This window comes from Epinephelus fuscoguttatus, linkage group LG9 (assembly GCF_011397635.1).
Source record: "Epinephelus fuscoguttatus linkage group LG9, E.fuscoguttatus.final_Chr_v1".
NCBI classification, from domain to species: Eukaryota; Metazoa; Chordata; class Actinopteri; order Perciformes; family Serranidae; genus Epinephelus; species Epinephelus fuscoguttatus.
The window spans coordinates 17665463-17690381 of NC_064760.1; the positions used below are offsets into that span (position 1 = coordinate 17665463).

At 40.4% G+C, this 24919-nt stretch overlaps 2 protein-coding genes across 3 annotated transcripts in view; one reads left to right on the forward strand and one right to left on the reverse strand.

Annotated features, from left to right (window-relative positions):
* Positions 1-133: 133 nt before the first annotated feature.
* sash3 (SAM and SH3 domain containing 3) lies at positions 134-18430 on the forward strand. The gene is made up of 9 exons (XM_049585001.1): positions 134-218; positions 6289-6375; positions 8619-8714; positions 10176-10310; positions 11659-11794; positions 13579-13736; positions 15270-15482; positions 15592-15736; positions 17629-18430. The coding sequence occupies exons 1-9, from the start codon at positions 156-158 to the stop codon at positions 17892-17894; spliced, it is 1299 nt and encodes a 432-aa protein (XP_049440958.1). The 5' UTR covers positions 134-155; the 3' UTR covers positions 17895-18430.
* A 583-nt stretch (positions 18431-19013) lies between these two features.
* The window catches only part of zdhhc9 (zinc finger DHHC-type palmitoyltransferase 9), a 47464-nt gene continuing 41558 nt past the window's right edge, over positions 19014-24919 (reverse strand). For both annotated transcript variants that reach the window (XM_049585004.1, XM_049585003.1), the window contains one exon: positions 19014-23516. In XM_049585004.1, the coding sequence (XP_049440961.1) occupies positions 23334-23516 (183 nt within the window). In that variant the 3' untranslated portion in view covers positions 19014-23333. The remainder of the gene's footprint in view (positions 23517-24919) is intronic.

The window sequence follows — 24919 nt, forward strand, 5'->3', positions numbered from 1 at the left end:
ACACTGATAAACTACAAAACCAAAACACTACTTTGAATCAATATGACAAACAGATCTGACAGCAGCCACTCCTGGACAGGAGAGAAAAGTAATGCCACAAGCAGACACAGACAATAAGACCTAGCATCATCTGCGTGGCTAATTGAAAATCGAAAATGGACGGCGACGAGCAAAACCTGTGGCTAAAAGATCCGACACCTGAGGCCACACAGAGCGCGGTAAGTTGAAGCTAACGTTAAGATGACTAACGAAGAGCTACAGCTCAGATAGCTAGCTAAGAGCTACGTTAAGACGGCTGGCTTAGAGCGAACGTAAAGATAGCTAGCTAAGAGCTAACGTTAAGATAACTAGCTAAGAGCTAACGTTAGCTACTGAGTTGTTCTTCAGTTGCCAGCTGACTAGGGGATATTGAAGTTTCCTCAAGGTTAACACGTTACTCAACCATCTCTGGTTTCCTTCACAATATGGGCAAAAATCGGGACAAATATTGTGACCCTTTATTAAATGCCAAAGTTTTGATAGCTGTAACTGTAGTGTAATGTAGAGCTCTGTCTATAAAGCACTTACACCTCATTTGACAACATGGTGTTGGTGGAAGAAGTACTCAGATCTTTCACTGAAGTAAAAGAAGCAATACTACAGTGTTCAAGACTGTACTTAAAGTTCAAAAGTATTAGCATCAAAATTTAAAGTACCAAAAGTAAAAGTACACATTATGCAGAATAGCCCATTTCATTATTATATGTTAGGTTATATAATTGGATTATCTATCTATTTAAATATCTAATAATGTATGTATCTCTTTAACGTTAACTTTGGTAAAGGTTGTGTTCATTTAATTACTTTGTGTAGCTAGCTGTTGATAATACATCATCATTTATTTGTTGATTATATTTTGTATTATGGATTTCAATCTGCAGAGTAACTAAAGCTGTCAGATGTGGTAATGTAGTGGAGTAAAAAGTACAATACTTCCCTCTGATATGTAGTGGAGTAGAAGTAGAAAGTAGCAGAAAAAGGAAATACTCAAGGACAAGTACCTCAAAATTTTACTTAAAGGTCCATAATCATCTGAAAGTAAAAACTTTGTATTTGTTGCCTTAGAATGAGCTGTTAATATCTACATATGGAGTGGGTCCTCTCCACTCAGTCTACAGTGTTGTTCTACAGTAGCCCAGAACAGACAAGTGAAACACTGGCTATAAATAGGGCCATTCACATGTCACGTTTTTTGCATCGGCCATCATAGTCCTCCTGCACACTTGGGAGAAGTTTCATTTCTGCAGCCTCACTGCTAAATGCAACTAAACCTACACACTGGGCCTGTAAGTACAGTACATGAGTAAATGTACCTTGTTACTTTCCACTACTGATTATAAGTATCGGTACATTGATATTTGGCACTTTAATGTTGCATCTGGTAAAGCTGAGGCTGATTTTTAAACACTGAATTTAGGAAAAGAGATCACACTTCAGCAATGGGATTCTCAGTGGAGCGCTAAACCGAAATCCAGCAAACTCATTCAAAGAAATGAAAAGGGAGCACATCTCAAGTCTTCAAGTCAAGGAGAACAAAATACTATTTTTGGAGTATGTTTACTATTTTAAATACGTAATCTACTGCTGTGGAGCTTAATGTAGTATATTTCAATCAGGAGAGACAGAAGATTTAAATTAAGATAATGTTTAATACAGAATATGAGTGTACAGATTAACAGATAATGTGTGCCAATTAAGATTTAACAGAAGTCTTTGGAGCTTGGACACCAGAGGGAGATATTTGGTGATCAAGGGACATCTGACCAGCAGCAAGATAAATCCCCCCATGGAGTCCATACGCTGGTGGTAATGGTGGATGATGACTCTGAGGCTGACGACTGCTGAGGCGGTTGAGGCTGATGAATACGTAAAGACTAGGTGGTGATGGAGAGGTGGAGGGCGCACACGACAGCAGTAAGACAGACCTATGGCAGAGAAAGAACCATATTTAAAATAAGGGAGCAGTACGATGAGAACCTGACAGATCTGGACAATGACACTGAGAGATAGTGAGTAAGCATGCATCAGGTACATCTCTTATTTCGTAGTACAACACATGTTTGTGTTTACAAGTCATTTTTTCTCAAATGAGAGACACCATTATCTGCTGTAACTTTGTTAGCCCTCACCTACTGTACTAATGGAAATCTGCCCACACAGATACAATCCTTAAACTGTTTTATTAATCAGTGTTCTTTTTGTAGTGTGTTAATATAATCAACAAACAAAGCATATTGGAAACATACATGATATTTGGAAATTTCTGTACAAATTACAGCTATTAAAAATTGTAGACCTGTTTTGATGATATGGTAAGATTATCACTGTTTTGTAACCGCTATCAAAGTAAAGTAAGTATGATTAAAACATTTTAATAAGGTGTCAGAACACAGCGTAACACCACCTGTTGCAAGTCTGAGCAAAGTTAGCCAGCTGTGGTAGCTTCATATCACAGCCTAAAGTCAGGAAAATCCCCTGACTCTATTGACCCGAGGACATGTTTTATAATCCTCACTAGTCTATATTTCTACAAAGACTGCATTTAACAACCCTTCATATTAAAACAGCTGTGAGCACATCTTGCGGTTTTACTTCTCCCACATGTGAAGAGCTCATGCCGGCAATCGGTCGGTCGTATGGCAACTCCTCTATCAGCACGTCTTGAAGGTGCGAATGCAGTGGCATCACACCACACCCTGCATGTGCCTGCATGCTCTTGTCAAACATCACTAAAAGCACATGAAGAAACAGAAAGTTGGACAGCACTCAGAAAAGGCACAATCATCCATATCCGTTTGGGGTTTCTGGTAAAGAGGCCTGAAAAAGAGGAACGACAAGTATGAGATCATTGTTCTCTAAACAAACGTCTCTTCTGCTGTGTTTCTTGTTGTGTAGCTACTGTTACATTTCAACATCTTTATATGTAGTCATCACCAGTGATCAGTGGTGGAAAGTAGCTTAAGTACATTTACTCAAAGTTGCTCTGTGGAGTTTTTTGCAAACAACTAAAGTCATGTTTATATTCAGTTATTCGTTCAAAAAACCCATGATAAAATCATTGGCTTACTTATTAAACATAGCAAGCAGGTTTTTAAAAAATGTATTTGGAAATCCTGTATTGTTTACATCCATGTTTGCTAGCTGGCAGTCGTCGTCTTCACTGCGTTAGTCATCCCACCAGTCGACCACAAGCATATGCACACGCTTCATACAGTAACCCAGTGTTTCCTATACACTGATTTATTTAATCTCGTTTTATGTTTTGTGCCTGTAGCACGGTCACTCAGCCTCTTATTGCCTTACCCTCTCTTTGTTTGTCAGACCACAAATGAGACAAGAATTAGTGAACTAGCCACCCCGGGGTCTCTCCGCCTCACTCCCTGCCTCTGTGTACTGTTTCCCAGTGAGGAAAGCAGGGAGGTGTTTGGAAGAACTTTGGTTGGTAGCTGTAGGGGCTTGAATTCAGCCAGGACAGGTTTTTAGGTTAGGTTCTTTAATGTCCCCGGGGGGATAATTGTTTTCACACATCATTGTTGGTTTCAGGGCAGCATACACAACATATAACAGATAACAGACCCTCTTCCCACATATTCCCCAGATAACAAATAACAAATAACCCTCTCCCACACATACCACAGAGCTGCTGCCTACTCTTCTCCTGGTGAGGTGGTCTGTAGTGGTGCAAAGTGAGGCGGAGGACACACTATGATTGGAGGCTCTAGCTTATGTTGGCTAAACCTACAGAAACATGAATTTGAAGTTGCAGCTGTGAGCCTTTAGCTCCAGTTAGCAGAAGGTTAAAGTATTAGCAACAGTTTCTCTTCATCTCTGAAACGCTTTGCTGATATTGATATTTTTTTATTTTGTTTATTGTCAGACTCTCTTTTAGACTTTTTTTTATAAGTCCGTCCTTTTTTGGGTTGCTTTGCAGTGTAGGCAGTTGTTGCCTACATTGGAATAGCAACTTTCTCTGCAGGATTGTCCACGATTGTATCAGGCTTTCCCCAAACGGACATGCACGTATATCTGCATTTGTAGAACAGCCAGTAGGGCTGAATCCAAATGTCCGGACTTCACTGCACTTGCAGATTTGCGGACTTTATGGCTACGTTCCTGGGAAGTACGAGAGTGCTGAGGGCTGTCCATATTCACAATTTCTCCAGTCCACAAGGGGCCTAAAGTTGACTTTCTGCAGACTTCCAGAGAGTCCACTTGGGGTGCCGACTTCAGCAGATTTCACTGACTTAATTGCCCACGTTTCATTCAAATATAGATGTGACAAGGTCGTATTTTTCATTTCCTTTTTTTTTCTCCATAGCTTACTAAAAAACCAAAACTTATATAAAACAGTTACTGTAGCCTATTAAAACAACACTTGAATCGTGAAGGCCAGAAATAACATTCAGCCACATCACAATACAGAAATATATAGAAATACAGGCTACAGAGAGGAATCAAAAGTGAAGTCTGCAAGGGCTCAGTCCACAAGTCCAGCAGAGGGTGGACACTTGGATTGAGTCTAAGAACACCCTCTCTCTGTAATGACCCGTGATTGACCAGAGTCTCCCGTCATGGACTACATATTCTAAAGCCTGAAAACAGAGCGAAGAGAAGGTGTGGAATTTTAGTTTTCTCTGCGACCACTTAAATTACAACATGCTCAGAGTTAATTAGAGTTATGATTTTTGCCCAATGAAGCTGAATTTAAACTGCCTACCCCAGCTTTAAGTGCAAATTTATGGACATTTTCTGGTACTTTAACACCTCTAATCCACTACAGTTTAGACATGGCTGCTATAGTCACTAGTTATTTTACATATAAAAATTGTACATTCAAAGCATACGATCACTTTACAAAATACTTTACCTTTTGACACTTTTTATACATTTTTCTGATAATACTTATGTTCTGTTACTAACGTTATATGTCGATTGCATTATATTTACTTGAAATGAAGAATTTTTATGTTTCTATAATTTAGTATTGCTACTTTTACTCAAGTAAAGGATCTGAATCCTTCCTCAGCCACTACCTGTGAGGTGTCAGGTAACCTCAGGTAAAATCAGAATCTGCTGCTTATTGTTTTCGTCCCTTAAAGATCTGCAGACAGATCGGTTTGTTGCCAGCCTTCAGTCTGAGCGACAGGAAACTGAAATAGGGCATGCTCATATCATGTGGTTTGCTACCCCACCAAAATAACAAGCTAAAGTTGACTTATATTTTACTTCCCCCTCTGCCTGTGCTACCTTGTCCTGCAGGCTGAGTGTACATCCAAACACACGCACATCGCTGTGACTCACTCAAGTTGTTTTTGTCTTAATTGTCTGTTTTGGATTGTTTTCACAGAGTCAGCATGTGTCTGGACTTTTGCAACTCACTTGTCTCAGAAAACACTTTTTGTATAAATGTCCTCTGGTGGACATTTGATCTGGTTGACTGTCTGATCGCCACTTTGTGGTGTTGTTGTGACCTCCTGTAGCTGCGGCGGCCTCCTCTGCTGCAGCTGCAAAGCCGTTAACTGAGTTTCTAAATATGTCATCTTTAGATTTCTTTCACTTCCACACTTCAGGTGCAATGACAAATATGTGCTCATTTGAGAGTGATGGCTAAACGATAGACAAAAAACATTGACACAGAGCTGATGACAACTCAGATGTTGCTGTGTTGCATGATAGTGATCTTTCCCTACTTCAACATTTTGCTGAAGTTGGAAACTGATGTCTGTGGGAGTAGAAATGTTGTAACACAGTGACACTGCAGCGAGAGATGACACGCTTTTAAACGACTGCTCCTCATTGCTGATTTTTTTACAGAGCTTTTATCTGACTGAACATACATGTGTAAATATGAGTAGGAAGAGGTTGATTATTAAGCAAGATTAAAATACGTTCTTCTAATTTTTATCAGCTGATCTGTATAAACAGTCAAAACTGAGCTGTGATGACATTTTCATGAACTGTTTCTTGTGTGAATTGAGTTTGCCACAGAGAGTTTGTAGCATGCAAGGCTGAGAAGTACATGTACCAAACCCACTGGCCTCTGTGTAAACCAGAGGGCCAAAAACAGGGTTTGCCTCTTCAGTTTCTGTGTGGCCACGTGACTTCCTCTCTGCTTCTGCACTCTGCTCTGCTGCAGTGGAGTGCAGCTCTACCTTTTTTTTTGCTCTGACAACTCTGGCGGTGACAGCACAGTGACAGTAACCCTCTCTGATAAAGACCGGTGTATCGCTCTCACGGCTTTTTGTCCAGGGAGATCTCTGTCCGCTGAAGAAGATGTTGAGGCGAAGGCCTTCGAATGCCTCGGAAAAAGAGCAGGTGCAGGGGCAGAAGAAGAAGGTGAGTTTTTGGTTATTTGATTGTTTTAGAAAGTTTAAAGTGAGTGTGCTGAAATTGAGCTTTTATAAGAGTTAATATTATAGGTTGTGATTGTGACCATGTCTTTATCACACACTCGAAAACACTTGAAACACTTAATCCTTACATTTCAACATCTCACACAGCTGTCTTTGTGTGCACATCATCTCAACACAGGATGTCTGCTCACGTTTGTGCAAACCTTTGTGGTGAAGCTCAATGAACCACACACAAAAACACACACAGCTCAAAGCTCAGTGCGATCGTTTAATTTAAAACAGATTATTTTTTAAGTGTCTTTCTGGCGTTAATGTACCCCTGGTGCTCTTTTAGAAAAGTAAAGTTCCTCTATTCTGGCAGGGTGAATCATTGCTGCAGATGTAGTTTGAGTCATCGCAGGCTTTGTGGCTTCTGGTGCCTTCGTCTCCAGCAGCCACCATGAGAGCGAGCCTCCCACACTCAACACCAGTGCCCTTATTTTTCATCAACATCTCCCCTCCTGTGGTCTAATTCTCGCCTTGTCATTACACACCTCATTGTCATTGTTCTCGGCAATCGTTTCCTAACACACAGTTGTCAGCAGTGATGATCGAGGCTGGGGAACATCATTGCTCCACGACACAAGTCACCGCTCTGCGATTATCAGCCGTAATAGAAGATTGATTTATCTGAAAGCTTTGTGGCTTTTTTAGGGAGGAGAAGTGTGGCGGGAAAAACAGACATTTACCAGCAAAACTCGTAATGGCCTCATCATAATGAGGGTCATTTGCTCCCTTGACTGCACTGGTGGTTAAATACCCCAGGTTAGACGCAGACGGAGACCACCAGCCGCCAGCACTGGCTGGGTGTCTGCAACGATTGGTTGCCAGCAGTTGCTCAAGCTGTGCCTGTTTCCTGTGGTTTCTACAAAGAATCGAGAAGGATGAGCTGCGATAAGATCATGCACAGCGACGTGCGGTTACATGGAAAATTAGACGAAGAGTTTCCACTAAAGATAGAAGGAACTGCAAGATGTGAAAATTATGCAAAAGAGTAAAAACGTACAGCTTTTTTGTTTTAAAACAAGTCTGAATTTTAAGCACGTAAAAACAGACATGCAGATTTGAAGTCAAAGGATTGACATGATTAATCAGCAGCTACTTTTATATTTGATTAATCTTTTAAGTCACTTTCCAAGTATAAATGCCAAAAATCTCTCAGTTCCACCTCCTCAGTTATAAAAATAAAGTTTTGTGAAGTTGTCAATTGAATTGGTTTGAGAAAACGAGAAATATGGGTGTTGTTTTGGGTGTCAGGAAAGTGTGAGAAGCAGTATTCATAATTTTTTGACACTTTTTATTGACCAAATGATTAATTGAGAAAATGATCTGCAGGTCATGTTTGTCACAATACTTGAATTTCTATGTTTGATAGAATACCTTTAAAAAATGTCAGTATATGATACCAAAAGTTAAATATGACAAGGCTAGAACATGACAACAACGACTTTTATGTTCTTGGTTAGTAGCAGAGATCAGCAGAATGTCTGTGGTAAACAATAACAATAAGTGAGAGCTAGAAAACCCATGACATGTAACTTTAAAATACTAAATATCAATGAATGTATCAATGAATCAATATTTTTGACAACACTACCCTCAGTTCTACCTCCTCAATCATGAAGATGAAACTTTATAAATTTGTAAATTGAGTTGCTTGGAGAAAACAAGAGATGTCAGGAGAGTTTGAGAAGCAGTACTCACAGTTCTCTGACACTTTATTAACCAAACAGTTAACAGGTAAAATAATTTGCAGAGAATGCAAGAGAGACTTTATTCCCATCTAGACACATGTATCCTCATGCTGGCATCAAGTTCAGTGATTACTGTGACTTGTTTAAAACAGAAGAGACAAACATCTAATGTGCTAAAGTCTTATGAAAACAGACTGTTTATTGCAGACTCATGAATCACCACACATCATTCCCTTTGTGTTTCCTGCTAAACTACATTTATACCTTTTTTAGCCACAGAGTCGACTGCGACACGCAGACATTTAATGACTGATTCATGACTTTATCTTTGATATCTGTGAGTGCAGACATGAGCAGTTGTTCCCCATGCAGAGTGTTTCTGTTCACACATTTGAAGAGATAAGAACGTACCGTGTGCACAACCATGACGTGACCATTATCAGTGTTGCACTACAACTGACGTTTCTGTCTTTGTGTTTTTGTGTTAATCCAGCTCACTCTGCAGAGGTCCAGCAGCTTCAAGGATTTCATGAAGCACAAGCCCACCTCTCCTGTGGTGTCAGAGAAGGAGTTCAGCCTGGAGGAGACTGTGAGTCGGACTCTTCTCAAACCGACACACAAAAACACATCATCAAACATACAAAACATCACTGTTTCAAAAAGTAGAAGTAAACAAACTCTTTGTGTTTCGAGTTCCTAAGTGACAGATCTTCCATCACGTTGTTCCTCATTCGTCCTGCTGTGACCATTTCCCCCAAATCCTAAATGATGTCCAGAGGAGACTAAAGTGCACAAAGGACAAGTAGAAATTGTTATCAGTTTCAGCTGTTAACAGAAGTGCACAGTTTGTGCTTCCTTATTCAACACACTGCTGATGCTGCTGCAGCACCACGTGTGGGCGAATGTTAACACTTTATAATTCACAGAGCTTGAATAACTTCCCAGTAACATTCTGAGCACCCTCAGTGGAAGTTGGAGGACAAAACAGTGTAGAAGTGAAGAAGACGAGAGGAAGTAAGAACGAGAAGCATTGCACAGAGCCCAGATGACAGCAGCATGCAGACAGGATGTCCGCTAGTCTCTCAAGCAGAGAGCCTCTGTGTCAGTCAGAAAGTTGCAGGAGCAGCGAGCACTTAACCTGCAGGTCACCGCTCAGAGAAGTTAGCCATTTGTTATTCAATATTATGCATTTATATTTCTATATTCAACATTTATGTCCCTTTCATTTCCTCTCTGTGGCAGCTGTGTGCAGAGTACTGCAGATTAAATTGCGGATTAAAGTGCATTAAAATCTTGAAAATTTTAAGTTTTACGTGAGAATTTGAGTGCTGAGTGCTGTGTAAAAATCACACAAGAAAACAGCTTTTACAAACTCGGCTACAGTTAACTATAATGGACTTTAACTATAATAAAATAAACTAATAGCAGCCAGTTTTAGAAACCACTGAATGATGCTCATCATCAAAGAGTCTAATGCAGCTATCACAAACTATCTCTCTGAATAAATGCTCTCTTCTTTCTAATGTAGTAGCACTTCTGCCTTGTTTGTCTTTGCAAATTAGAGAGGACTCGACCTCTGTGTCCTCAAACAGCACAGCGTGTCACAGCATATTATGCTGTAACTAAGTGCCTTCATAAAAATACTGAAAACATCATTAGCTTTCATCACTGAGCCCACGGTGCTCCGCTGCAGACGCAGTTATGTTTGGTAATGCTCTCAGAAACTGTTTTGAAGCACCTGGCCGCAATGGAGCGCAGGTGTGTGTGTGTGTGTGTGTGTGTGTGGGTATCAGCAATGTGTGGGGGTATGCAAACCTCATTACCACAAAATCTGCTGGTATTCTAGTTTGTGAGAAGTGAATACTTGACAGCGATGCCACTGTGAACCACTGTGAGAGCCACATTACGTTGATGGCTTAGTTTGCCGATTTAAAAAAAAATCCCTCAAACTGCACTTCACTCTGGTTTATTTAAATAATGTCGTAGCACGTATCCTGTCATCTCATAACAGCTGTTGACAGATAGTTGATGGTTTTTTTACTCTCCTCAGGTGCCAGAGGGTGTGACACCAGAGGAGGCGGTGAAAAGTGGCAGCAAACTGGGAAAGAAATGGCGCAACGTCATCTCACGTACCATGACCCGAAAAACATCCAAGATGGTGCAGAAGGCTCTGGCTGAAGAGGGGGTAAGATCCTGTTTACACTTACAGACACATCATCACAGTATTTGAACAGTAATATACTTGAATAATTTTAAGATAATACCTATAATACGTGATTAAACTCCAAAGGATTGCAGATACAAAAACACAGTTTGACATCTTAACATGAAGCTGTTGTTTTTACAAAAACATTTAACTTGTCTCCATCTAGTGGACAAACGTATGAACTGTGTTTCTTAAAACAAAAGCAGAATGATGGAGGTGGAATGAAACCAAGTACATTTACTCAAGTACTGTACTTAAGTAAATACAAGCGCCTACAATTTGTACTTGAGTATTTCTATTACACGCTTCTAGTCCGCCAAAATCCATAAGGAATCATGGTACTTTTGCTCCCCTACATTTATGTGACAGCCACACACACACAACATATATGTTTAGGAAATGACACACTGCTATAGATTAAACTGACCAACAGTAAATTAAGAAGTTAAAATCATAAACAGTAGAGTATTAATGCACACATCAACAGATCAGTAATATTTAAAAATATATACTAGTATACAAGGGCAGAGGTTTCGGTTTTGATACGGTTGGTGGGTGTAGTTCAGTAGAAAGCAAATAGTTCCTACAAAAACGAAAAACGAAACTGCTCACAACAAGGTCTGTGAGTAGCCAGGTCATGATTTCCACAAAGAGACATTGCTGTTGAGTTTTTCAAATGTGTTTTTTGGCACTTTGAGCACCACAAGCTGAGTGCCATCTAGTTCCATTATGTTTGAGAGAAGACAGACATCTCTACAGCCGGTATCTCAAACACTCGGCAACTCACACCAAAACAATCTAGATTTATAAATAGCACTACAGGTGAGAATATGTGTATCTGATTTTGAGGTGAAACTTGAGCAGGTATGCAGGCTATTTACTTAAAAGGACAATCTTTTAAGTAAATAGCCTGCATACCTGCTCAAGTTTGGTGTATGTCACATTCAGTTCAGTCTCTAAACTTACAAAACTGGAAATTATTTGTCATTATGAGGTTGTTGTGTGTTATAATAACCTAAATGTCAAACCAGAGTTGATGTTTGAAGCCTTGTGTTATTAAAATGTGGTGTAATGTGTCCTTGAAGCTCTGAGTCCTGTAAAATTAAAGCTTTCCCATAGAGAGGAGTTAAATTATTGAGCCTAACTTAACTAATTCATTTTTCACCTTTTTTTTGTCTGATAACCGTTTACTGCATTTTGTCAGCTTCAGAGCTTAAACTGATTTCTAAGGAAAGCTCCGTCATTGACTGTGACTTATTAATAATTAATTGAGAGAACTGAAGGTGACTCGACCTCTGACCTGCCCTGCTGTCCTCTGTGTCTCCAGGGTGAGAGCGGTGAGGAGCTGTCTCCGGTCTCTGCTGATTTTGTTCCAGATCTGAGTGCAGGACAGCGGACATCCGTGTGCTCCTCAGGGTCAGAGGACACCATGCTCAGCCCCATCACCCGTCAGCTTTCAGGCAGTAAGTCTACACCTGCATCAGTGTGAGGTTTACAGACTGTGAGTGAGAGTTAAAGGAGGAGGTGGAGCAAGAGAAGTGAGGCAAAGATACTGCAGGCAGTGACACAGATATGATACACATGTTTTTAGATTCAGTGTTAGTAACTCTTCCTATAAATATCATCATCTACAATGTCCGTAACTAAATACATGAGCTAAGAGTAAGTTCCTTACAACTGCAGAATTTGAATCATCACGATTTTATGTTTTCTTCAGTATTAAAGTAATCCAGCGATAGTTGTCTGTACATTCATGGATACAGTCCGAACCAAAAACTGCTGAGAGCTAATTCAGCATATTTTGAATGGTGCTGGTTTGTGAAATGTAAACAGATATAGGCTCAAAGAAATCTGAAATTTAATACTATGCACTACATATTCAATATTAGAGTTGCAAGGATTAATTGATTTTCAACTATTAAATTAGTCACTAAATAATTTAATAATCCATCAATAGGTCTAAGTCATTTTTAAAGAAAAAAGTCAAATTTTGATTCTGATTCCAGCTTCTTAAATGTGACTGTTTTCTAGCGTCTGTGCACCTCTGTGACAATAAGCTGATTATTTTTGGGTTGTGGACAAAACAAGATATTTGAAGGCTTTTGGCAACACTGATTGAATTTTTTCACTAATTTCTGACATTTCAAGAAAATAATTGACAGATTAATTGACCCTGAAAATAATTGTAAGTTGCAACCGTACCTAATATGTGTACTATCATTCAACAAACTTTTGTGTACATAAGCATTAGCCTTTGACTTCCTGAGAGCCTCCTTGACGGTTGGAGACGGATGGTGCCAACCTCACTTAGGCAGGCAATTGAAAAATATATTAGGGAAGTGAAATCTTTCACACACTTAACATTTAAGCGTTACTGATGTTACAGAGATGTATTGGTTGCCGTTTGTTAGGTAAATCGTCATCTAATGCTTTACATATGCCTGTATAGTGTCCTGTGTTTGCATACTGTAATATTTCACTGGCAATAGTTTGCAATTTACATACTGTTGGTTTCATACTAAGGTTTCTTCTCTTGTATATTGTTTTAGGGTTCTGAATAGCATGTTAGTATAAACCGAATTACAATGCTTATATACAATAACACGTAGAAAATCCTTGTGTCACGTACATTAAAATCAAACGGTGCTGAACAGGCATTGCCTGAGTTAGTTAGTTTTTAGCCACCTAAAAAGAAAAAGAAAATAAGTCAGTTTATCAGGTAATAGCAGTTTAAGTGGGAGCGAGGTTTAGATCCTTTCCACAGACAGTCTTTTACAACGGGTAACTGAAGCCGTCATATCAAAGCCACCAGACCCCACTGGCAAAAACAGTCATTTTACCTAGCAGAACACAGAGTTGCTGGTTTACTGCAGCCTCAATTGGTTTGTGTGAGAGGTAAAGCTAAACATTTAAATATAGCGTTGACTTACACAGATTGAATTCTTTTTTTTTTTCTTTTTTTTGGAGGCGGGCAAAATCAGTTTTTGCTGCAGCGCTGTCCACAGCAGTATATTGTTCAGCTCCGATAGATTTGGTTTATCAAACATGATAACAAAGTACATATAATAAGCACCAGTTCCATCAACACAGCTGTATATTTCTTGAACACTGACACTCTGTTTATTCATAAGCAGATATTTACAGTGTGTCGAAATCTGTGGACATATATATAAAAAAAACCCTCAATCCATCCAGAATGTGAAGGCTGAGGATGACTCTGACGCTGCTTCCTCTCTGTACACCTCAGGTAGCGACAGACAGAGCCTGGACAGCGGATACTGCCAGAGGGACAGCATGAGACTGGAGGAGAACGGCGTCTCTTACAACGGACCCTTCTGTGGTCGAGCTCTGGTCCACACCGACTTCACTCCCAGCCCCTACGACGTGGAGTCGCTCAAACTCCAAGTGAGTCTGCCTCGCTGTGTCTCATTTGGCCCTCGGCCTCTTCTGCCGTCTCGTCTTCTCGTCCTCCAGGGAGCTTGTTAACCGAGTGAAACAAGACGGGTCGACTTGATTATTATTCTTTAAGGCAGAGTTTGAACTACACGACCTGTTACTGACTGCCTGTTTGACAAACTGAGATAATTTCAGTCTTGATTGTGTCGCCGTAAATTAAACACACAGAGTCTGTTACAGGGTGTTGTTTATTCATTCAGCTTTTCATTTTCTCTGCTTCGGCACAAGTGATCATTTTCTCTGAGTCATTGTAGAGATGTAGGTTCATTAAACAGTCAGCTCAGAGGAGTATAAAGAGTTATATCTATATTAATAAACAGTTTTAGGAGTAACAGATTTAACACTTCACAGTAATATATTACTTCTAGCTGTAACAAAGGAATATAACACAGTACTAACAGGATTTCGGACAATATAATAACATTTAAAGTGTCACGTACTGTGCTACCATCTGAAATAAAGTATTTATTGTTTTCATTTATCCACACTTCTACCAGTGCCCCACTACAAAAATATCGCCCCAAGGTTTGTGTGTATGTTTGTATCATTATAGGCTGCGTTATAGAGGTGTTTCGGCGATCAGCACTTCCTGATGATGCTGCACTGTGCGTTAGCATGTTCAGTGTGTTTCCATTCATACACCTAAAATATCTAGAACATCTCCTGTTCTGCTTGTATGTGTAAAGGCTGATTGAAAGCAGCGTGGATTTAAGGGTTGGGCTCTGGGTTGTTTTTTCCTCATCCCGGTGATCGGCACATCTGGGTGATGCCGTCAAATGTCCTTTAGCATGTTGGATGTTTTTCCATTCACATCCCATATAACCAACCGTTCTCTTCTTATACACAACTGTTTCTCTGGTGCTGTTGCTGACCGGCACACTGGGAACCTCTGGATGGGTATTCAAGCTCTTTTTTTGATGGTGTTTCATATGATAGACGCACAAATGTTTTTCCATTTGTCATAATTTAACAGACTGATCCTTTTTCTGCCTGCTCGTCCCTGTGTCCAAGGCTATCTGTTAGTTCTGTATCATTGTGCTATTGTTAATATAAACAGGGGATTTTAATACTAACAAAAAGTGAATGCCTTTAGGGGCAGGACCTGCGCTCCGGAGGAGAGCCTTCATTAGGCTGTACAGTATCGTCCACCACTAGACTTGTTCGTTAATGACCTGTAATAAAGTCAAGCTTCTGTGCTTTAATCATCTGCAGTGAAACAACATGGCCCTCATCCATTTGTAATGCCTAGTTGTACCTCTGAGGTAAAGAGACAGTAATATTGTAAAGTAATGTATTTATTTTAAATGAAAGCAACAAGTAATATTTGATGTGTTAAATTTTGAAAACAACTTGCCCAACCCTGTTAATAAATAATCAAACTATTCTTGCTCCCAGCTCTTTTCTTTTGTTCATCCTTTATCTCCTCTCTGATCACATCATCATGACTAAGCCTGGCGTCCATGCGTCATCTCTCTCTTACAGAAAGGAGACATCATCCACATCATCGAGAAGCCCCCCGTGGGGACCTGGACAGGGAAGCTCAACAACAAAGTGGGCTCCTTCAAGTTCATCTACGTCAACCTGCTGCCCGACGAGAGCCCCCCGAGCAGGAGGAGACGCTGCAACAGCAAGAACAACCGCTCCAAATCCAAACCCAAAACCCTGGAGGAGGTCCTGGACATCATCGGCCTGACTGTAAGATTCAGTCTGATGACACTGTTTGTGACGCTGCTGCACCTCTACATCATCATCATCATCATCATCATGGAGTCTAAATGTTTGTGTTTGCGTTCTTGTGTTTCAGGAGCTGAGTTCTTTGCTGTCCATGCACGGTTTCCAGAGCCTGGAGGACTTCACAGGGCTGAAGGAGTCTCACCTTAACGAGCTGAACATCACAGACCCAGACGAGCGCTCCAAGATCCTGAGCGCCACCGAGCTGCTGAGAGACTGTAGGTGCACACACCGCAATAACCTCTCATAATGATGCTGCAATAAAACACACTCCTCTAATCCAGAGTTTCAATCAAATCTGAGAAAAGTGTCCCAGTAATGCTAATTTCAGGTTTTATCTCAGTCGTCAGGTCAAGGCAGTGTAAGAAATGTGTCTTTGGGGAATATTATATGCTGCTGCTGTCATATCTCTTCTGCCTCAGCTGCATAATTAGCTACATTTTACAGCTCAGTTGCACAGCATTAAACTCACAGTTTGAAGTTCGGCTCAGTGGCTTGTAAGAAATCCTACTCTGATATCTGATATCTGATATTTTGGCTCGTCTGTGCTCCAGATGTGATTTGAACACTGGACCTGGACAGCAGCTATCGGTTAATAGAGTTTATGAATTAGCTGCAGCGATAGAGTCTTGTATGTACTCATCAAGTCTTAATTGAATTGAAATGAATGTATGATCAAGAGAAAGTTAAATTTGATGACACACTGCAGGGACTGTAGACACAAGGGAGGAGGCTGTATGACCCTCTTGTTTTAATGGATTTTAAATTCATTTTTCTCATTAAAAACAGATTTTTAATCTCAGCTACATCAAAAAAAACCCTCTAATATTATAATTAGTGGCAGTAGGAAATATTTATTATCAAATTACCACTATTATCTATAAGAAATTATGTTATTATTCTCATCAGGGATGAAGCTCATCCTTTTATTCTTAACTTTCAACTAGAAGTATATTTTACAGTTTTGCATCCTTTGCTTGTTTCGATGAACTGTTGTCTCTCTTACTAATTATTTTTAGAGTCTGAGCTGATTTTTAATGAGAAACTGCAACGAACCGAGACCTTCTTGAAGAGGTGGTCTCAGTCTGGTTACAAACAAACTCTGGTGCAGTTTGTTTGTGATGAGAATGTGTTCCGACCTCGATCCGAACCAACTTCAGTCACATGACACATTGTTTGGGTTAAACATGAGCATGTTACAGTCCTGGAGGATTATTAATGTGCACATTCAACACATCCAATGCATCAAAACATTGTTTTCTAGTTGGAGCCGCGCCTCGTTTTCAAACTGTATGGTTTGACTAAAATGAACAATGACAGCAATATAGTCCACGATGAGCAGCGCTAAAATCAACCTGCGTAGTTGTCCCTCCATTGTGACATTAGAAAGTGTCACATTTATCTTGCAAGTGTACTCTTCTTCAACGTTTTGTTTACTTCTACTACTACTACTACATAAAGTGTGCTTTTTCAATTGATCCGAACACAAGTGGACAGCTGAGACACATCAGCGTTCACACCTGTGTCTGTCATGTCTGTGTGTCTCCAGCTGAACACCTGATTTTGTTACTTCGTACATCACTTATACTACTAAGTCAAAGAGCACTGCACACAGTTATTATGGCCACACTCTCACCAGCTGCTCGTTAGGCAAATTAGTGTCTGCTTCTACAGGGTAAAACGATGGACAGTCACACAACACTTGGTCAGCTTTGTCCTCAACTTGTAAAAGGGGCACGTAATAGAACGTTGGTGGGCTGTTACCAAAACAACCACAACTTCATGCGCTGATGATGCAATCCTTACCGGCGGATGCCTTAGGGCGCGTTTTTCAACAGAGAAAAGGGCTAATTAGTAAATCTCACAAAGATGGAAATTTACTTCATGTAATGTAAAAAAAACACAAATTACTTGAGAATTGAACGCACACACACACACACAAAAAAACCCTACAGTACTTGGAGCATATTTTCAGGACTGATGTTGGTGTATTTGTGTACAACTCACAGAGCCTGACTGTAGTTTGTCTCTGAGGCTGATGAAGATGAACGGACCTCTCAGAGGGTGGATTGTATTTCTGTATTAACGTGATTCTTTCTGCTCCATGTAGCTGACGATGAGTCGGAGCCAGAAGAGGAGGACAGATCTGGGGAGGACGCCAAGGAGCCCAGGGACTCTGGTTGTTTCGAGAGCTCAGAGAACCTGGAGAGCGGGCGTGAGGAGCCAAAGACGGAGGAGGAGCTACAGGATGGAGCATCGGAGGAGCAGACGAACCAGGAGGCAGACAACCACGAGCAGCAAGAGGAGAACCAAACAGAGCAGCTGGATGCTCTGCAGGAGGAGCTGCAGGAGCTGACGGTGGATGAAGGATCTTGAGAAGTGATGGAGGAACACTCCTTTTATTCCTGGTTTCTCAGGGACTCTGTGGATGGAGGTGTTAGCCATTACAAATGTCTCTTCATTATAAAAGAGCGGACTGATAGGAACACAGTGTAACGTTCACATGCTGTACGAACACGATGGTCTCCGTTTTCCACAGTTTGTTTGAACTGTTGAGTGAGCAGCTCAGTTTCTCTCCGTCTGCCGTGGCTGAGTGTGCTGTTTGAATAAACGCCATGTATCATTGTTTCAAACTGAGGATATCATGTGAGGTGTCTGTATATGATGGTACCAATGAAGCATTTAAAACTCGTCTTCTTCTTTATGACCCTGTCCCAAATGTTTTCGCGTTGTTCCGTCTGATACAAATATGAATGTAAAATATTTTCTCATACTTGTCATGTAACTTGAATTTGTTACTTTCAGTGCCTTTTATTTGTGTTATGAGTTTCTCTTTTATGATTTATGTCACGTGTCATCATGAGGAAGTTTTGTTGCTGTAAATGTTATTTGAATAAAACATAATTCACTGAGATGTCGTTGATAATGTTTTCAGTGACCCAACCCTCCAGGGGGTTCTGAGGTTAGGCCTCCCAAAGAGAAGTGTTTAGAAACGTGACAAACGACCTGACCATTTTAAATCATTTTAAACAATAATGCTGAACCAAGAGTTCAAAGTTTTGATGGCTGAGTCAGTTCAGCGGGCCAGCATGTGATTGAGGACAGCAGAAGAAAAGTGCACACATTAAACAGAATATCTTTTCCATCCATGAAACGAGTAGCTTTCTACAAGTTTTCATGTTTCTGAAGAGCTGCAAACGGACATTTTTCAACAGTTTTTGGAACACACTATACTATGACTTTTTTCATGGTTTTGGACGACATACTATACTATGACTTTTTTCATGGTTTTGGACGACATACTATACTATGACTTTGTTTCATGATTTTGGATGACATACTATACTATGACTTTTTTGTTCTTACATTTTAATGCTACATTTTACCAGCTACTCACACTTATGTGTTTGCAATTTGCTGAAGAGGCTAAAGTGCAGTGCAATGCATCCATAAGCAACTCCCATCAAAAGAAAACATATCTTAAAAGACAAATAATAATAATAAGACAGTATTGTTTATTTACCAGACACACTGATCATGTAAAAAGAAGTGAAGTAAATTCAATGAAATACATATAATCACAGTGCTGATACTAAACAAAGTGAACATAAATAAAGAGTTCCATCAATGGTATAGTACTGTATCTGTATACATAATGCGATGTAATAGATTGATCAGAGCATTCAGATCTGACCACGTCATGGCATTTTAACACAGGAATCATACGTACAAGAGCTCAGCTTGAATCTACAGTCTCTATAGCCTTAAGAGCTAAAAATTAAACTTCAAATGTCCCTTTCAAAATCTCTCGTCCCTTCTTTTATAGAGTATTAATCACATACATTCTTGCTTCTCGGTGACAGCAACGCAAACAATCAAATACACAAAACTGTCTTCAAATACTTTCCACAAAGAAAGTTCAGCCACTAACTTCAGCTTTAAAACCAGGTCTTGAGTTAGTACTTCTTATTGTAAAGTTATCCAAACAAATACTCAGCAGTTTCACTTTTTTTATACTTCACAGAAACAAATACTGCCACACACTTTACAGCTTCTTCAAATAGAGATGTGTCACTTATCTTTCCTTTTCTCAGAGTGTGTAGAGACTAATCTATTGCTGATCTATTGATTAGTCGATCAACAGAAAATTGATTGGCAACTAATATTTAAAGCACATATGCCCAAAATGTGCTAGTTCCAGCTTTTCAAATGTACATTTTTTCTGATTTTTTTAATAGTCAACTGAATATTTTGAAGTTATGGACCTGTTGGTTTGACAAAATAATATGTCAACTTCAATATGTCAACTTTTTTGACATGATATAAACCAAACTATCAATCAGTTAACCAAGAAAATCATCCACAGATGAACCTACAATGGAAAAGAACAGGCTTACATTAAGCTTTCATCATACAGGGTGTCTGATATCTTATGCCTTCAACTACTCCGTTATTGTTATGGTACAATGCAAACAATCAAACAGCTGCCAACAATCTCAGCATCCTAAAATTCATTTTCCATTCTGTTTGGAAAAAATCTTTAGGAGATATTGTGACTGTCTGGAGTCTTGATAATAAATAATCTCGGGCAGATTTCTGATACAATGCTGCTGATACACTAGAACTTCTACACAAGTATATTTCACAAATACTAACTCTGTCTTGCATACAACACAATCACTATTACAAACCCTCGCTATCAGCTAACATCATTTAAATACTAAAAGAAGCTTCGCTTTCTCTCTCGGTCTTTCCTCAGTGTGGATGCTGTCCCCTTGAGCAATCTGTGACCAAAACAAAATAAACTCTCGAGCCACATTAAAGGCTGACATACACAGATGTGTGAAAACAAAGGATCTCTCTGCCTCGGCTTCATTCTCTGCGATAATGAGCCTGCCGCAGACGGCTGCAGCGGAGGCGGCCTCGGCCCTGGGCGTACTGTAAGGATAACTGTCACAGCAAAGATGCAGGGAGAAGGAGAGGAGTTTAATATGTTTGTATAGAGGGAGGACAGACAGCGAAAGGAACTCAGAGGAAGATCAGCTCTGGTGTGATTAGCAGGAGGAGGTGCTCAAGCTCACAGGCAGCGTAATTAACACCGGCCGTACTTATAAAACAAAACAAAATAAATTTTTGCTGCAGTCTTTCCTCCTCACCAAACAGCTGAGAGGGTTTCAGTACATCTTTACCTGCTAAAACTATGTACAGTTCAACCATGGCTTTGCTTAGTTTTTGCCTCACAGGGTCTAACTCAGTGGTTCCCAACCTGTCAGAGTGGTGACTCATTAAAACCAGCTGTCACCAGTTCAAACAACGAGTACAATTTCCTTCTCAGATTGGATTTTCAAGAATTTCCAAAGAAAAATTCACAGGATTTCACAAGGAAAAAAAGCACAGATTCGTAGCATGTTTCTTTTCTCTCTTGTTAAAAGCAAAACAAGGACCACTGGAATGGTTCACTTTTTATTTGCCTTCAGGCAGAGAGTAAGATGAGAAGATATATACCCCTTTCTTGTCTGTACACTAAGGATGACGCCACAGTCAGCAGCTGGTTAGCTCAGCTTAGCCTAAAGAAGACTGGAGACAGGGGGAAACAGGTAGCCTGGCTTGGTCCCAAAGATTAAACAAATAATAATAAAAACTCAGCCTGCCAGCACCTTGTTGAACTTCTGGCAATTGCTGCTTGACTTTGGCCGATCTATTGGAAGCAGAAAGAAGACAAGATGGAGGAGCTGATTATGTTGAGGTCTCTATACGCAGACAAGCCTAGCAACCTATAAGGACAACCAGAAGAGAAACATTTCCACCAAAGATAGATGACTGGTAAGCTGTCCAACATTTATAAATCTTTGGTCATTTCAGTGATTTCTTTAGTCTTGTTACAGTATGCAACTACAAGCTAGCTTGCACTTCTACCAGTGATGGTCACCAATGTATCTCCCTTTCATCGCAGCCTTGGACTGAAGCCACAGCAGCCGCTTTTAAAAACACTTTGCAGGGCGCCCAGTAGCTTAGTGAGTAGAGCAGGCGTCCCACTTACAAAGGCAGTGTCCTTGCCGCAGTGGCAATGTGTTCAATTCCAGCCTGCAGGCCTTCGCTGCATGTCATCCCCTCTCTCTGCCCCTTTCACACCCAGACTGTCACATATAATAACCCAAATAAATAGTTTATAAAATAAACAATTTGCTTTTTGGGACTTTCTTGACTTCTCTTTCTTTGGTAAGTGGTTGTCAGGGCCGTGTGAAAGCAGCTTTAAACTCATGAATTAAATATGCTGTATTGCATTTGATTGTTGTGTACAGGTGAAACTCTTTCTTGACTTCCTGTTGTTTTCACACAAAGTTTTTTGTACAGTTTAAACAAATCAATAGATAGCTTTAGAGGTGCTGGTAGGTGTATTTTTGAGTTTTGGATAGAGGCAGGCTCACTGTTCCCCCTTGTTTCCAGTCTTTATGCTAAGCTAAGCTAACAAGCTACTGGCTGTAGCATCATATTCATTACACATACATGAGAGTGGTGGCGATCATCTCGTCTAACTCTCTGCAGGAAAGTGAATAACCTATTGACATGGCCACACGCAAGCTGAATATTTTAGACTGTGTGGACATCGAACTAATGACGAAGGAGAGAAAAGAAATCTGGACACTGTGGCTGGATCAGTTGTGAACCACTGCCTTAGATGATCTTGAAACTATTTGTGGGGGTCCAAACCTGCAGGCTGGGAACCACCGGACTGATAAAAGTCGTCATTTCTCATTGAACACTGTGTCAGTGGTTAGAACGGATCAAGGGCTCCTCTGTTGGTCGACCTCAGTTGCATCTCAAAGTGCAACTATTACATGATAAGGCACTGTTACTACTAGTGTCTACTATCATCAGAAGTCAGGTCGTCTCTCTCACACACATACTGGGACTCTGGCTGAGCGTCTCCTGGAGACAAGACTCACCAAGCAATTTCATCTATTTCAGAGCACCGACGTCACACTACATCCTTGATTATGTAAAAATGGAAGGACAGGCGTTGGTCTGGATCACTTTAGAAAAACAAAAGATGCACGTAAGTAACAACAGTACTGAATGCAGCAATATCAGAATACAAGGTAGATTTTCACTTGCCTGGAAGGAGCCTTTAGGATATCTCAGCTAAAGATTTGCATGTCCTCCTCCTGCCTGGACATCATGTGTACTCACTGACTGACAGGTGTTAACTCTCATCATCACAAAGCTGCTTGTCCAGCCGTCTCATGGTTTGCATAGGGCATGTAATGTGCACACAACAGAGAACTGACCGTATGTATGAAGTTTTATACACGTCCAGAAGTAATATCATCTTTGCCACACACTTGCAAGGAGTATATTTGAACTGGCCTCTCACAATAAATGTCATTATGCAATTTTAAATAAAGAATAAAAGTAGAATTGACAATTAGAGCGACCCACAGGTGACCTGTGGGGATGTCATATGCTTGGAGAGTTTTGTTTTCCTCTGCGGTTCTTCCAGCAGCTTCTCCCCCTGCGTGTCTTTTCCATGCAGTGTTCAGGAGACAGAAAAGCTGCTGACTTTCCATTAAATCACCCCATCCGCCTCCTGCAGGAGCAAGTGTCAATCAAACAGCTCTGCAGCTACTGGTGAGGAGAGGAGGGAAGAGGAGGAGCTGCCGCAGAAACTCTTCTCTTCTGGTGGAATGTAGGGCGGCAGTCGGAGAATAACTGAGTCACCCGCACAGTAATCACAAGTTGATTATTAATGTTTCAGTTCCTGACTGGGCAGGATGTCGGGGGAGTGGCTACGACGAGAGCCGCCCCCTCATGCAGCTAATGGCCCTTGTCCTTGGCGATGGATGCTTCTGCATCAGTCTCGGGAGAAGCCAGGGGCGGGACCTTTGAAGCAGGAGGGAGCTCCTCTTTGGGGGAGGCGCTCTTTTCTGCTGAGACCGCAATGCTCGGCTTGGCATCATCAGGTGTGTGCTCATTAGGGATGAGTGGAGCCGTGGTTTTCTGTGGAGCGAGGAAAGGGAGAGACACTGGTGATAAACTGAGCTGCAGCGATAGGAGGTATAGGAGCGATAACATGCAAACAAGAGGGTCATTCGTGTCTGAACTGACTCACTGTTTCAGGATTTTAAACACACGTGTCTAGCAGAGCAGAACTCTTCTTTCCCCACCATATAAGAAATCAACAAAACAACAGAATGACATAAAACGGCTGCTGGATGTTGCTAAAAAAATATGATAATTATCTAGAGCAGTATCTGTGATACGACACCAAACAGCAGCTGAGTGTGTTAGTCCTTTCCTTCTTCTTTCTCTTCGCATTGTCCTTTCACATTGATGCAGGTGTATGTATACAGAGGGTGAACATTGTACAATCATGGTTATTATTATTATCATTATTATTTTGTTGTTGTTTTGATGTTTTCATTATGGTGATTATTTTTATTGCTATTATTATTATTATGATGATTAATATTATTATCAGTGGTAGCAATATTGGGGAAGTAGAATAGATATGATATATATGTAAATCATTAGTGTAGGAGAAGGGGTGGGACGGGATAAGTTTCGACTTCTTCCCACTCCTTTTTGAACATGGATAACTTGTTATCATTTGTTGCTGTATTCTTTACCTTTTTTCTTTTTTCTTTTTCTTTTTAATATGTTCAAAATAAACTTCAATCAATCAATCAATCAATGTTGGAGAGTCGTACCCAGGTAGAGTCTCTGTATCCCAACAGCAAAAGCACAGAGATCAAACTGGAACATTTTATTTGAGGAGTAAAAATTACAAAAAGAAAAAATAGATTACTCTTCTCCTTGTTGAGTTCTGACTATAAATAGCTCCACAAAATATCAGTTTCACTGCCCAGGTTCTGATGCTCCTGGAAGAGCAACAGCATTGTGGATGCAGTGAAATACGACCAATGCTGGCCGAACACCAACCGACTTTTCAAGTAACTTCTATGTCGCAGACAAATTTACAATGTCAGAATAAATTCATGAGAGTTTTACCACAGTTGTGGCACACTCTCCTGATCTCAATCATTTGGTGTAAGGTGGTCATAAAACTCAGTCTGAGCTGTTTTTTTTTTTTCTTTCATCTTGACGTTCCCACTAAAATAGAACAGCTAACCAATATTATCTTAAGTTTTTAGTCTTAGTTAAGGTAAGTTCAATGATGTGAACATTGTCAACAAACAATAGCTGCACTCTCTCCAGCTCAAAACAGGAAGCAGCAAAGCAGCAAACTGGGTTGACAGTAAACATGGAGGGGACTGCAGGGAGGCGCAACAATGTGAACAAGTCTTGGCTCTCTTGTACTGTGATAAAGGAGGAGAAACTGGTGGAGTTGTGGAGTGAACAAGAGTTGGTGTTCAATTCAGCATGTATCTGATCCACCAACC

Excerpts from the sequence above, each read along its gene's own strand:
- sash3 (XM_049585001.1), top strand. The coding sequence starts at position 156 with ATGGACGGCGACGAGCAAAACCTGTGGCTAAAAGATCCGACACCTGAG. Across the intron at positions 219-6,288 it reads CTGAGGCCACACAGAGCGCG|GGAGATCTCTGTCCGCTGAA; the intron begins GTAAGTTGAAGC and ends CTTTTTGTCCAG. Across the intron at positions 13,737-15,269 it reads TGGAGTCGCTCAAACTCCAA|AAAGGAGACATCATCCACAT; the intron begins GTGAGTCTGCCT and ends TCTCTCTTACAG.